This window comes from Esox lucius, chromosome 12 (assembly GCF_011004845.1).
Source record: "Esox lucius isolate fEsoLuc1 chromosome 12, fEsoLuc1.pri, whole genome shotgun sequence".
Taxonomy (NCBI): Eukaryota; Metazoa; Chordata; class Actinopteri; order Esociformes; family Esocidae; genus Esox; species Esox lucius.
Window position 1 is genome coordinate 9,212,686 of NC_047580.1, and position 16,235 is coordinate 9,228,920.

Genomic DNA, 16,235 nt, shown 5'->3' on the forward strand with positions numbered 1-16,235 from the left:
GGAGGCTCAGCCAGAGACCAGATAGGGCCATTGTGGTGGTGCTGTCACTGTAAGGTTAAAACCTGCTTAAAATACATTTCAGGAGAGAAAAAGAAGCGCCATGCTACAAACACGATTGTTGAAAAAGGCTAATCGACAAACAAACGCCAGTGTCCCTCAGAAGGGCTGTGTTTCGATCTTATCAGCTGCGATGACGCCATAACACCTAGAATAATTTCTCTCTAGCTATCTAGTAAAATTCTGTTCTCTGTTGGCAGCTTGAGGATGAGGCCACTATGTTTATCGAGGGGGCTGTTTTATTTGGAGGGGAGGCGCAGACCCCCGACTGTGCTGGTCTGGATGCAGGCTAGATGGAGGCACCTTCAATAGAAGGCAGCAGAGAAGAGAGCGAAAAAGAGCCATACAAAACAGCTGCCGCTCCACACAACAGGCCATTCTCTCGGCTCCGCGCCACAACACAGCCCAGCCGCTACTCTTCCGCTGTTCCCCCTCACTCTTTTCAAAATGGGGGGGGGTTGAAAAATACTATCTTAAGCTTAATCATCCGGGAACCTCGCAAAGGAAAATGTTTTGAATGGTGTTTGATTTCTCCTGTCCATACTAAAAGGTATGTTGGCGTGTAAGATGGAAGTGGGGGGGTGGGGGGGGGCATTAGCTTTAAACCTTCCATTCAAAGAGTAAGCTGGGGGACAGACCGAGGGAAGGGGGTTAAACAGGCACAGACAGAGATGGAGTGAGAGAGACAGAAACCGATGGGGGGAGGGGGGGGGCAGAGAAAGAGAGGCATTATAGCAGTATTTCCATGAGCCTCTGGGCAGCCATAAGGGATAACGTCCTTCAACAATAGGCAAGTGTGTCAACAGATCAGCGTTTGAATCAACCACTCTGCTATCCAAACACTGTCCCAGCGTACAGCCAAACACACTCACACCGATGAGGTGATCTGTTATCACACACACACAGAGAAAACAGACAGAAAGACAATCTGCCCATTACACACAGGGCACAACACACTGCTCTCAAATAATGCCACAGCACTGCACAACCACTGATTCACAATTTAATTTAAAACATGCACAAAGATATTCTCTCCCTCACTCTCAATTAAATCCAATTCTCTCTCTCCCTCTTTCCGTCACCCTCGCTCGCTCCATCCATCCATCATCCCCCACCCCCACCACCTAATCCCGGAAGCTAAGGCATCACTGCACGCAGGAGGAAAGGTAAATGTCACAGATTTACCTCAGTGATGTTGCAGCCACCCTCCCTCTCTTTGTTTCAAGCGGAATATTCCCAGCTGCATACATCCAAACGGGCAGAAATCTGTGTCTTTACACCCAAAACAATCCATGGATCATACAGTCATTTGCCTGTGAGCACAGTGCTAGCTAGCTCCCTGGCTAGCTCATGCAGGCGCACTCAGGCAGGCGGCTATAGGCAGCTGCCTTTTTTCTCTTCAAAGCTCCACAGGCAGAGCAAATGAACGGTCCAGCCCAGCTCAGAGGCTAAGCCAATGTGAGCTGTTCACACACAGGCTCCTGTCTGAGGCCAATGGCTGCAGACTCACAGCGACCCGCCCACAGCCACTCAGATACTCTCTCTCTCTCTCTCTCTCTCTACTAATCCCTCCCTTTTCCTCAAAAACCAAGCATTCAAACATCTCTATTCCCCTCTTTCCCTCTGTCTCTTATCTTTCATTCTTTTACACCGTACACCACACTCACACACACGCATGCACCCAAACGCATGCGCGCACATCACGTCGAGTGACAAATGCTCCCTCCCAACAAAACAAGGCAGACTCATCAGCCACATGCAGATCTTGTGACAGAGAGGCAATCAACACTTCAAAAGCAAGTGCCTGGCCTGGACAGGAGGTAAGGGATATTGTAATGACTGGTGTGAGGTTGGGGGTAGGTTAGGGGTCGGGGGTTAGGTTAAGAGTCGGGGGCAGGGCAGCTGCCATGGGCTGAATGGTAAAAGTGTTGGAGACATGGCTGGATGAATGTGAGAGCGTGAGGTTGAGTTAAAGGTGTCACAGCTATGGAGTGGAAGGTCTATTAAACCGGTGCTAGATACTGGGATACATAGGCCATATTTCTACTTGCCCACTATGTTAGGTCCAAAAGGCTAAGACTTTCTGCTTTCCATTTAAGCTGGTCGGCACCTGTTTCTCACTGGGCCACGTCTCTGGCAGACCCACTCAAGCCGGGCTAACTGAAAACGTGTTAAGACCCCGCACGTTTCGGGAACTGTCTTGATGATGAATGGTTTGTTCATCCTGCTCTCCAGGATGCTCATTGTCATAGCGAAACATGGATCAAGCGAAAGTAACACCAAAATACACTTGAACATAATCACTGACGACACACTGCTGCTATTTCGGTAAAACCCCAGGACAGGACCAGAGCAGGATTAGGGTTTAGAGGTGCAGACCCGGAGAGAACCTGGGAGAGAAGCTGGGAAGGACAGGCCCACACTTGCAGGGATACAGCCAGCTAACCATATCAGACCTGTGTGACCAGCCCTCAGGGGACAGGAATTCTGCCCTGCCTCTGTTTACCTTCAAATCCCCTCATCGCCACAGAAGACCACACCAAAAATACCACTGAAGAAACAAGCAACTGATTTAGCTTCAGAATCAGTAACAAAACGGTTAAAACATGATTATGAGAAGTGATCTCCTTTAGAGCCCAAACAATTGACCATATAAGCAGTTTAGAGAAGACACCTTAGTCAGTATTCATAAAGCGGTCTTTTGTCAAGATATTTGTCACGACCACAAGAGCGAGGCAGTGGTCATGCGGATGGGAAGGGTACCGTCAACATGTTAATGTATCTAAAACACAAAGGAAAAAAAAAAACTATCTACATACCCCTAGAGTCCATGGATAAACACATAATGACACCCAGAGCAATGTGATTCCATAGTAGTGAAGGTGAGAGGAACAGAAGAATGGCAGCCTGACAAAGACGACAAAACGCAAGACGTCCCAAAGCAGGGGGAAGGAAAGAGCGGCTGCTATTTTTAGCTGCTCAGGATGAATCATCTCTCACCCTGTGATCCTCTGATTGTTTAGCGAGGAATTATAGATGACCACTTCCTGTCTTCCATCAATCAGGATGTAGCCTATCGCACGCTTCGCCGGGAGGTAGCTGACCTAACTCAATAAGACCAACATGCATGCACAGAGACAAACACGGCTGGACACGCACGTGCACACGCACGTGCACACTCACAACGCAGTTTTCATACCAGTCCAACAGTATCACACAGTCACATTCAAGGGAGTCCAAATATCTTAAGCAAATCGGAATGAAACAAAGAATCGTCATGAATATTGCCACTCCGCCTCAAAAAAACATGAATGTAACCACCACACTGCCCACTGTTTAGACCAAAGCTCTAGATTTCTTGGAAAACTGTCATGATGCGATGCTTTTTTTTTTTAGAGCAGAGAGTAGAACATAATAGTACACACACACGCACACAGTTGGGGCTTGTAAATAGGCCTGAGACGAGTGCAGGGTTGTGGTGAACCGAACTAGTCCACCTCTTAGCCACTAATAAACCAGGAAGTCATGAAGACAATAGCAAATCTGAATGATTCTTTAAAACTGTTATAAACCGGAAATATGGTGATGTATGGTGTAAAATAATGAATGGTTCACTAATGATGGCAGACTTCAAACAGATCTTTGCAGTAGGTAAACACAGGTGTCTCCAAACAAAACCAATGAAACCAGCCAAGCCCAGCCAAGCCCTTCTAGATGGCTTCAAGAGGTTTTAGTGGTTTTGTTTTGAGTCAAAACAATCTGGACCACTACAGTGGTATGACCCAGAAGACACCAGAGTAAGGATATTCTTCCTATCTGAGGTTGTTTGGGAGGAGCCGCGCATAAAGGTATAAAGAAAAAAGTAGTATAGTAAAAACAAAAGATGCCAACCCTCGTGCCCTCTACCACCCACTCCTACTGTCGGGCTGCCAACCCCGCTGGCACTAAAACCACAACGAGCTTGTTTAGTACGTTTGGCCTGTCAGCGACATCAGTGCTATTGTGAGTAGTGTGCGTAGTGTGTGTAGTGTGTGTAGTGTGTGTGTTCACATAATTGGGGTTGAATGAGGTTTCAAAGTACATAGGATGAATTATAGAGGCACACGGTAAACATGTTGTATGCGTGCCTACACAGGCATGACACACACACACACACAACTGGTGTACACACCAATAACCACACACACAAAAACACCTTTCACCGGGTCATTAATATACAAAAGTATAGCATTCGCACAGTTTCCTTAAAGCCAATGGCTTCGAGGTTATCACTCAGTCGCAGCTACTTCGTCTCGCAGTGAGCAGCGCGTTTGTTAGCACAGGCGCTAGTCTGTTGCTACATGAGGTAAATATTAAGCGAGCGACTATGAAAAGCAGGGTAGCAGAAGCTGGGGGCCCAGCCATCCGTTACAAGGCTGAATGGCCGTCATTAGCATGAGGCTCTCCGGCAGCACCCTGCAATGCAGCGACACACACACACACAATGGCGAGTGCCACGCTTCCCCCTGCCGTTCCCCCTCAGAAAAGCCCTTTTGTTCGCGCACGCAGCATCCGGACCTGACCTCCGTGCATTCTGGGCTGACGACGTGCCCCCCCCCACCCCAAACCCGACCCACCCATCCATCCTCCCACCCACCCATCTCAAAAACCTGCTCTGCCTCCACAGCAACCCTGACCCTCCTTCACGCACCCCCCCCCCCCCCCCCGGCTCCTTGAAAAGGAGGTCTGTGTACTAGGGGTCCATACACAAAGCCTCAGGGGTGAACCCAAAAAAAGAGGGAAAAAACGAACGGAGAGGTGGTGGTGGGGGGGGGGGGGGGGGCCTCCATCCCTACCGGCCATCTGTCCCCCTGGGGTTGAACGCCCCCCCGGCCCACTGTGCCTCCCCCTCCCTCCCTTCACCCCCCCCCCCAACCACCGACCCCACCTCCCCCGATTACCCTTAGCCTATATACACGGCGTCAGCCACAATCACATTCCTGCATGCGTCTTCCACCCTGCACTCCCCGCGCATTCACCGCGGGCTTCACCGAATGGATGGCAAGAATGAAGGAGAGGAGGCGGAGGAGAGAAATAGGGAGAGCTGCCACTTGCCTGGATGTGGAGAGCAGGAGCCAGTGAATAGAGACGTAATCCCTTCTTTGTGTGAGCGGCAAACAGTGAAATTTGTCTCCGACAATGATTTTCCCGAGCTCGGCGGTGGAGTGGAAAAGCGAGAAAACGAGAGAGTGAGGGTGAGAGCAAGAGGGAGGGAGAGAGAGAGAGAGAGAGAGAGTGTGTGAGCTGGGAAGCGTGGTGGCAGGGAACGGCGACTGCAGGAGCGTGCGACGGAGAGAGAGAGAGAGAGAGAGAGAGAGAGAAAGAGGCAGGAGCCACTGTCAAACCACAGGGACACAGTGGAGGATTTGAATTGAAAGAGAGGAGAGAGATAAAGAGAGAGAGAGAGAAAAAAGAGAGAAAGATCAGGTAGGGGGAGGGCCAGTTGGCTGGTCGGTGTTCAGGGTAGCTCCAGCCAGCGCTGGGATAATTCTGAGATAACCCTCCCGTCGGAGCAGAGCCGAACAGCAGCTGCAGACGTGAGAGGGAAGCGAATCCCAAGACGGGGAGAGGGAGAGTGACTTCTCGGTCAATTGTGACATTTGCGGCACATGGTAACAATGGCCATCTGTAGAGGGAGGGCCGGGAGGTGAAGGGTGAAGGAGACGCGCGGGGGGGGGGGGGGGGGGGGGGGGGGTCCAGGAAGAGTTGGGGAGTTCGCACAGCGAGTGTCCCCTTCCTAGAAACACAAAACAACACTTGAGCCGCTGGCGGGGGAACAGGCACCTGTTGGAGTCCGGGCAGAAGGGGGAGGCAGGGGGGCAGGGGGGCAGGGGGACAAGAACACGTGCCGGGAGAGGGGGAGGTGTAGGAGGGAGACAAAGGGAAGGAGAGGACTAAGGAGTCGGCTTTAGTACACCGCTTTGGCAGTTGAATATTTGACTTGTCATGCCATGGAACCACTGGAACGGAATTGAAACCAGCGCCGTCGAACTGGAAGAAAGATGAAGAGGGAGTCTTAGAGGACAAGCTGAATGGACAGACAGAAATAACTAGGGTTAAAATTAGTTTGAGGATTCAGCGCTTATTCCTTCCCCGATTCCAAGAATCATCAGATTGCTGAAAAACCCAGGCATTTGTCTGTTCATTTTCCACATTCCAAACTCACTGTGCTTGTTTTGGCATCCATCTTGGTTCTTTATACTGTAATGTGTACAGACGTCTTGATAACCAAATACTGGGACATTTCAAAGACATTAGTATTGTTACAGTATAACATACTATTCTTCTAAATAGTCTAAAGTCTAAATAAGAAGGAACGTTTTATTTTCAGACCATTTTCATTTTGGATTCAACCAAATGAGACAGACTATTCCCTATCAATGATTAAACACAGGGTGATCTCTATTCATGAATCACATGACTATATCCCGGGGCAAATGTCTGACTATGTGCTGGTCTCCCCTTTATTTTAACTGTCCTTCCTCTTCTCATTGCCTGAGTAAGGAGGACAGTATGTGTGTGAAACCACAATATTCTTTCTGTCCGTGGAGCCCTGGGTCTTTACCCTGTTGGAACCTTCACTACAAGCCCAACATGTTCATCACATGATCAGGCAGAAAATCTATTTTCAATACATCCCAACATCATAATCCCAGTCAGGCCACTGGGAGAGCAGCTCTCTGAGGATTTACCAGTCACATGACCCAGGCAGAGAGAGAGAGATACAGAGATGGAGAGACAGACAGGGATTGAATGGGAAAAAGAGAAAAATGGAAACGATATAAGAGGGGAAACCAATGTTTTTAGATAACATAAATTCAGCTGCGCGCACACACACACACACACATACACGCACAAACACATACACACACACACACACACAAACATTCATACACATACACACACACACACACACACACACACACACACACACACACACACACAAACACATATACACACACACACACAAACACATATACACACACACACACACACAAACACACACACACACACACACACACACACCAACACACACACAAACACAGCAGGGCCAAGGCAGACATGCATACAGAGGTGCTCGAAAATGCCGTCCCTCTGTCCGACGATGGAATCACAATCTCTGCGCGCTGACACGTGATCAGGAAAACAGGGTTTCCTGAGAGACCACAAAAACAGATGGAGAACACACACACACGCCCAAATGCACAAGGCGTATTCGTGACCCCCTGCCAGGTCCTCAGATACAGGGTGATCAACGAAAAGCGTTGGGACCTATGAAGCACGGACCAGTGGACCGGCTACACACAGCCAGACCAGCTCGTACATAGAATGCCGCTATTCCAGTATATCACAGCTGGTGTGTGATCGGTTCTACTGTGGCAGTGTATAATGGCAGAGCAGACAGCGCCAAACAGCCAGGAAGCTGACCTCATAGAACCCAGTTGACCTCTCTGGCATGCCACGGGGTCTTTGGCCAACCGTTTCACACAGACTGCACTGTATCTCTGCGGAACAGCTGGGAGGACATGTGGCTCCGTGAACTTAAAAACAACAATAAATACACTTTATTATATCAAATCTGGACGTCCTTTATGTGCGTATAGGTGGAGGAGATATGTAGAGGGAGACAGAGATAGGAAGAGAGACAGGGCGGATACGAGTGGTGTGTTCAGTTGCTCTGTACTATTAATAAACCAACAAAGCGTAATGACATTCCTCTGAGAAATCGAGTGATTTGAAATAAATTGTAGAAGATGGACTGCATTTATGACAATGACAGAAGAAAGAGAGAGAGAGAACATAGAAGAACATTCTGAGGAGGAAGAGGTAACGTGTTGATGAAAGGCAAGGAGGAGGACGACGAACAGCGCAGATGTTGGAAAGGAGGACGGTGAGCTTTAGGAGGCTGATGAAGGCGTACTCACACGGCACGGCGTGTCGGTAGAGGTTTGCCCTGATGGTCTGCTGGAGCTCATGGTCAGGAGAGGACTTCTGAAACCTCAGGCTCAGGTAGTGCTTCAGGTCCCTGTTCAGCTTGTTTCCTGCGCGGGAGAAACGACAATGGTTAGGCCTCTTTTCATAAAACACTGTGTCTGAACACTTGACAAGCCTGGTCTTGTGCTTTAGCCAACACCCTGGCTATGTTGTCCGGCCACACACGTCGTTTAAGTAGTGGCAGTGTATTCATTACAGTGAGGTCATCACTGTGGCACCAAATGAGAGCTGGTTGATTGGCTGCTGTAGGGGGTTTAGGGGTTTCAGTGGTTCTGCGTGAGGTATAACAGACCAGCGTTCCAAGTGTCAGAGTCCCAAACCTCAGTGCGTCAATTTCAGCTGCCGCAGAGCTGACTAAAACCACTGTGAGATTTTACCCACAGAAGAGGACTGACTGAATAGGTGGCAGTAAGAAAAGAGAAAGATAGTGAGAAATAGTGAGGGAGAGAGATAGTGTAAGTAGAGGAAGAAAGAGCCTGAGAAAGAAACACAGAAAGGGAGAGGGTGAAAAACAAACAGTGAGAGAGAAAGAAAGGAATAGAAGAGAGTGGCGCAAACAGGCACAGGGCAGGAGACGACAAGAGAGGTGGTCTAAGGTAATTGAGAACAACAGTTCCTTGATTGGCTAGAAGCTAGCAGGTTCACTCAGCGTATGTCCAATCATAGTTCCTGACGCTTTTCCTCTCTGCTGTGTTTGAATGAAGCCCTTAGCCTCCCAGAAGGAGAGGAGCCACAATAGGGCCAGATGGCCAGAGCTCTCCCTCACACCAGGGTCTCGTTTAGGGCCGTTTAATGATCTACAAATACATCATCCATGTCTGGCCAGCCATCTTGGGGGCTTTGGCCAGCATCGCACCACACCAAACTTTGACCGTAATGGAAGCTGTTAGATATTGGCTCTATTTTGAAATGACACTACGCAATATGTATAACATTTTTTTAAATCTACTGTTTAAATGTAAAAATACAGATATTCTTTTAATATAAATTATTATATTTCCAACAAATATTTACAAAAACGCGAAAAGCCATTTGAAGATACTGAAAGTCAGTAAATATGTTACCCAACATCACCATTCCGATTATAAACAATCAACTAATTGCTTATAATCTTACCGCCTGATTAGTTGGAAACAATATTTTTCGCAAACAAAATCCTCATTGGCCCTGAGGTACAGCCAGCCAGGCACATAGACATCTGTCACACAGTCCTGTAGCTTCCCATGCACTCACACGCACATACAGCTTAACCACAGGCCACACCCACGTGCCTCTTTCCACGTCCACCCTGACCTGCCTGTTCATCACAGTTCAGCCAATACCCTAACACAACCACTGACACCAATCAAAACAGTCCTCACAAAACACTGGATCATTGGGAACATGGTCAAATTAGGTGACCCTTTCCATGCCACAGTACATACTGCTCTGTTCTCTGGAAGAACAGGGTTACACTTGTAGAAATATGACCGCTGCAAGTTGTCATGGTAGGAATATGAGGGTTCTTTTAATTCAGATGTGGAAATGCTGGCCAGCAGCTTAGCCTTCTCTGCTGTATTTTTCCGTTCCCCTACACAGGCACACACACAGCCCTCTGTGTAATTCTGTGCAAGCCAAGCACAGTCAGGTAATTGTTACCTAGCAACCAGCCAGTGCTGACAACCATCGTTATGGTCCCTAGGCAAACAGCCTGCACTCGGACTGTAGAAACATAGAACTACAAGGAACACACACACACACACACTCTGTTGACTCCTGTGATACATGGTAATGGGTTAATCAATTGTATTCAATGGATACAACGTGAAATCAAAAAAGTCTTATTTGTGTCATGCAAGTACTCTACATTCAATGACTGGATTCATTTCCTAATTTTCCTTCTCTTTTCCTCTGGGTGTAGACCACCATTATAACCGTACTTTGGTTGGGGAGGGTGTGGTCCAGGTGTCAAGCATTGATGAATAAGTCAGGAAATATTTTCAATTTCCATGGATTTACAGCCATGTGATGCAGGGACTATTACAAACAGTGTGTGTGTGCGCATGTGTGTGTGTGTGTGTATTGCCTTTGTTCTTGAATAGCAGTTTCTCTACAAAGATGCAGTTAAATATGCCCAAGTGGGAGACAAGTATAACCACTGCTAGCATTCTCATGTCTAAATTGAACACCACACCATCATATACAAACACAAACAGGAGATATCCAGATACTCTCTGATTGTCCCGGACAATGAGCTCAACTCTTATCGAGTGGCACATCTCTCCAAGTACACTCTGCCCCAGATAGGAACACACAAAGGTCACAGAGTCATCTCCACACACACACAGTCTGTTTTCACAGTGATGCAATATGTTTTTAATATGGAGACAAAGTGGTCATACGCATTGAAAGGTTGTGCCAGGGTGCAACAGCCAACGGAAAGGAAATACACCCAAAAGCCTTGAAATATTTCATCCCGGAATGAGAACGACTGAAAAGCAGCGTGGCGCCGTGCGATAAACTGGGTCATTTTAAAGCCGGTGTGAGGTTTAAAAAGTGAAACACTCGTCCTCACAACAGCACAACCACTCCCATAGGGCCTCCAGGAGATCTGAGTGAAATCCGAGAGATCCCTCGTGAGGACGGAGGTTTTCCCTGCCAGCCCGACGGTGCGAAGGGAGGTCAGTAAATCCGAACCATCCGAACAGGGCCAGCAGAGGTGAGAGAGTGAGAGAGAGAGAGAGAGGCGTGGGGGGTAGGAGCGAGGCGTGGGGGGCAGGAGCGAGGCGTGGGGGCGTGATTCCTCCACAGACACTCTCTCACACAGCGGTGGATTTAACCCAAATCAGACTGGATTATGCACATGCTATTCCATGTCTTCGGTCGACATTACATAACACTGCCATGGAATTATGCATCCACTGTCTTACTTAAGGGGCGGGGGAGGGGCAGACCGCACGGCACTGTGGCTTCTACCATCTAGTAAGATGTGGGCTGACACACACACACACACACACAAGCATTAAGGTAAAATGAGCAAAGGTAAAGAAATACACTTTAAACCAGCAGGTCTCAATATTCCGTCAGGAAGAGGAAATAGGACATATATGTCAGTACTACCTGCAAAAAAGGATTGAAAAGAGCAACTGGCAGCCCTGTTCTAGGCAACAGCTGTCCACGCTGTAATTCATCACATGTCAATCATGCTAGGGGAAATTAAACGTGAGAACAGATTCAGGAAAGCGTGTTAGTCTTCTCGTAAAGCCTCTGTTCGATTCTTATAGATCCCATCTCATATTGTGTATGTGTGTGTGTAAGACAGTGTTCAGCTGCTGATTGGGATTCTGCTCTTGTCTTCTAGCTCCACACTGCCCTCTGTGTCTCCAGCCGCCACCGCCAAGTCTGCTGTTACCACGGCAACCCAGGGCCCAGCCAGCCAGCGAATGAGACACGCTCTGTGTGGTAATCATGTACTGCTGCCCCCAACTGGCCAACCGTGGTCATTGACGAGGAACATTGTTTTTTGTAATTGAACATTCTTCTGCCATTCTGTACAATGGCTTGATGACAAGAAAAAAATACATACAAATTATCATCTCAAATGGAATGTCATTGAATGTTCATCTCAGAGACAAATGGCTTTTATGACTATTATGACTTTAATAGTCAGCATTTTACTCATGGATCAGAAATTCAATGAATTTTAGGACTAATTTGTAGTCAAACCTGAAACACTGAGGGTGTACATTTGATATATGGACACCATGAAGGTTACATTTCAAGGAATATGAAAAGAGTATCTCACTGATGCTGCTGTGTCTAATTAAAGAAAGGATCAAAGAGACCAATCATTTTCAGAACAAAGCGAGTTATATTTGGGACCACACGTCAACAGACAGGTGGACCGACAGACATAGACAGAATTAGAACTTCAGTATGAGTCAGCATAAAGGGGACTAGCCTGGGAACGCTCGACTGCTGCTGGCAAACGCAGGACTGGCTGCGTAATTAATTACACCTGAGATAAACCAGGCCCAACAGAGACAACCAGGGCCAAACAGGTCTGACAGTGAATTTAACAATTCTAAATAATTCTGTTCTCATCTTTTCCCTTCCTGTAAGTACTTCAGACAGTAGTGTTCCACATCATAAGTAGAGCTAAGAGAAAAATAAGTGATATTGCCAAGCCAAGATCAATGTCATGAAAAACATAACACTTCAGAACACCATTAATTTTATTATGGGTAAAAATCCATTAATTTCCATCACTTATTTAAGTAGATGGGTCATTTATGACAAAACCTTAAGAGATGGTCAATTATTTCAATTAATATTTCACAGATGAAGTGGAAAAACTCAGAAGTGAAATTTAATCAAGAAACATCATATTGTTGTATTAAGTTTCTAATAATGAAAAAGAAGAATTGGTGTTTGAAATTGTGTCAGCTGGTATGGAAAATATGGAAAATCTACCATATTCGTAAGGAGCTTCAGAAGAACCTAAGGTAATTCTAGTATTGAAAACGATAATTTTGAAATGTGTTTTAAAGACTGGGAGCAGTATTCTAAAGCAGAAACATTCAAAGGTCAGTTATATTAGTTATTCAGGCACTGTTGTCCCCCGTCACGACTACAGTCCAGTAGTGTGGTAAGGTGTGGCCAAGAAGAAACGAGTAAAGCTAAAGCTGGCTCAAATGCATAATTCATATATCAGTCTTGTGTTATGTTTTGTGACCCCAAGGAGAAGTAGCTGCTGCTTAATCAAATTTTTAAACTAGTACAGTACAGGGGTTCACAAACATTTATGGCCGATGACCCAATTTCAAAATCTAAAGATTCTCGCGACCCAGAGACGTGAAGAAAAATTATATAATCGTTATGTTTTTATTTGAGGCTATGAGAGTCAATTGTAAAACATTCTCAATTGACACTATTTTCATATCAGGTGACCCAACATGGGGTCACAACCCCTAGAATCACTCATTACTCCTTCAAAAACGAATGATCTGAGCAGCTATTTGATCATTGCACCTGCTAAGCACATTACCCAGGAGTAAATATGCATCAGCTAAGCGTAATTTATTTTTTCAGATCATTTTGATAATAAACAGGTTTATTTTATTGTTGTCCCGCAATGTCTTTGGCCATGTTGTCACAGCATATGACAACTGGTTCTGAAATGGTTTAGCTGCTTAAATAAAGGTGAAATAAAATAAAAGCTGTAGTTAGTTACTGCAGTTAGTTTCTGTAGTTAGTAGTGTAGTTAGTTACTGTAATTAGTTAGGTAGTTAGTTTGATGGATGTGCCTGCTGTGTCTCCTCCTTTAGGAGCAAGACTTTGGCACAAAATTCTGTGTTAAACAACAGCCAGACAGCCATTAACACTCAGCACAGCACCCGAGAGACAGAGACAGAGAGAGAGAGAGAGAGAGAGAGAGAGAGAGAGAGAGACATGGGAGATGGCAATATACCTGAAACACTCACACGGACACACACACACACACACACACACACTAAGCTAAGTGATGGTAGGCATTCTTTGTTGTTTATCGAGCACTACCTACAGTAACGACCCAGGCTTTATGGCGCGGGGCAAGGCAGTCCCACCAGGCCGGGCAGTAGGAGGTCATCGTGTCTGAGATTTGTGTCATGAAAGAGATAGCAGCACTCACACATGAGCAAACACGCACAGAGTGTACAGCAAGGTCACTACATCATCCATCTATAAAACACAGGGACTATTTAATCAGAGGTTAAACTACTGTGAGAAATGATTTAAGGAAGACCGTCGAGTCAAGTCGCGGAGCCTCCCGGATGCCATTTGTGCATTTTTGTTCACTTTCAGAACTAACATGGAGTTCATTTACCTTTTAACCTGTGCTTTTTCACCGGGTTCTCATATAAAAGACTGAAGTACCAGAAACCACTTCCACTGTTCCACTGTGACTTGTCTATTTCAACCTGTCCTGCTCGTTTTTATTTTTTATAAGGGTTATCCCCCAAACATTCGCACTGGCGGATGCATCTGAGTCCCAAGCATCGGAGGCTGCAGAAGCGCCGGTAAGAGTTGCCACCGGAGGCAAAGAACGGGCGGAGTGAACACACCTGGAGGTGGCAGGACCGACACCACTCCCCCGGTCACTCAACCAGCCACCACGCGCAGACACCCGCACTGGAGACACCGGAGAAGTTGACCGCCAGAGTTCCGTTGACGAGCCGCCCCTGGGACCGGAGGTGGCTGTTAGCCGTCTACCGGATTAGGCCAGGGCTCTGTAACGGAGCAACGCCCCCCCCATCCCCCCTCCCCCCCCGACGGCAGATTTACCGCTGTGGCTGTTGATCGATGGGTGTAGGTCTGTTATCACTGTTTCTCCATTAAGGAGGCTCATCTCCAGTCAACAGCCCTCAGTCTGTTCTTCTAGAGGCCGGTTGGATTTAAACTGCCTGCCATGAGACTCTGTCTAGCCAACTTCTCACTATGCCAAGGAGCCATGTCTTATATAAGATTTTGAGACTATGTTTGTGCCTCTCCAAACAGCCCCATGCTGATAACACTAAGCTCACTGAACACAAACACAGGACATTTCCTTCACAGGCCTAATAACACTGGATTTCCTCTTGCCAATTCCAACTAATGGAGACAGAGAAGGAACTGGAAATGCTGGTTCCCAAACACTCAAATCGATTGTTTCAGATGTTTCCTGTGTGTCTTTAGCTGTCCTGTCATTCTGTGGAGGACTCTCCTCTAACTATGAGAGTTCAGTCTCCAGCGTGAAACGCAGGCAAACACGTGCACACACGCTTTCATTGTAATGTCGTTAACTGCAGCTAAACGTCACCTCTAACTGCCCTGCAATCATGTGTTAGGTTAGGAAAAGAAATCTGAGCGAAGGTGCTCCCAAGTGCTTTCAACGTGTTGAAATGATCCCAGTACACCCATAGACACAACCAGGGAAGCCTTCTTTTCTCTCTGCTCTTACCTTCCGGACCTGGGGTACCAAGGAGCCTGGCATCCAGCAAGCACACATGTCCTTCGGACTTCAAACTCCAAATCACTATGCACCGCCTACCTTCCTATCTACTGCAATGGAGTTAAATCCTTACCTGTTAAACTAACGATTAAATAAATCAATAAATAAATAAACACTAGGAAGTTCAGTGCCTATTCTGAACGTTTGGTGAATAGGGCACTCTAGCCAAACTGGGCACAATGGGCAGCGTCAAGCTGCTGAGTCAGAGAGGGCAAAGCGTGATGGGAGAGTGAGTAAGAGGAATCACAAACACACACACGCACACACGCACATGGGGAAACTCAGTGTTACGCTCAAACACATCTGCTAACTGCTAAATATAGCCAGCAGAACACGGGCCTACAACTCCCACCGCTCTGTCTCACTGACAGCACAGGGAGGAGGGAGAAGAGATGGGGAAGATTAACAGAAGCTAGAGGAAAAGGGAAGGAAAATAAAATAAATGAAATGACTGGCGGGAAGATGGAAGAGAGAAAGAAGAGGGAGTGGAATGGATGTGGGAAAATGAGAGAGATGAGAGAGGAGAGAGGTAAGCGTTGGAACGGGTATGCTAATGTCGGAACTGTCCCAAATAAACAGAGCAGATCCCCACTTAAAACCTCCTGTCCACTCGGCCCAAAATACACCAACCAAGCTAGCAGACTAAACAGGGACCACTATTCCTGTCAAGCACAAGAATTCCAAATCCAACACATTCCAGATGGGGCTACATATTGAGGGCCCTGGGGAAATTCTACGGAGTAAAACAAACATGTTATTCTTATTCTAGATTTACGCTAAGACACACATGAGCTTTAAAACCCAAACAGGGCTGAGGAGCACAGGTTGTCAAGAGACACTTATACATCAGGGATTGCTAATTTCTAGAGAATTGCTCCGGTCCCCTGCAGATCACTGCACTAGCTAGACAATACAGATGTTTCTTATCTTTTCAACCTACTGCAGTGGTTCGTAAACCTCTCCTGACGGACCCTGAGACCATTTCCCAAATGCATTTGAGCCTTTTAACTAGCTAACCTGGTCCAACTACTCAAGAGTTTCATGTTAGGTTGTCGAGTCCACTAAAGTGTGCTATAATGCTAGGAACAGGTGGCAGTCCCTGAAGAGAGGTCTAAAGACCACTGTACTGCTATTC

At 46.8% G+C, this 16,235-nt stretch overlaps 1 protein-coding gene across 15 annotated transcripts in view; it reads right to left on the reverse strand.

The window, feature by feature from the left end:
• Nucleotides 1-16,235, reverse strand: part of LOC105028999 (membrane-associated guanylate kinase, WW and PDZ domain-containing protein 1) — a 122,295-nt gene that overhangs the window by 61,632 nt on the left and 44,428 nt on the right. For all 15 annotated transcript variants that reach the window (XM_013132408.3, XM_034295885.1, XM_020051757.2 and 12 more), the window contains exon 2: nt 8,022-8,138. In XM_013132408.3, coding sequence (XP_012987862.2) covers nt 8,022-8,138 — 117 coding nt within the window. The remainder of the gene's footprint in view (nt 1-8,021; nt 8,139-16,235) is intronic.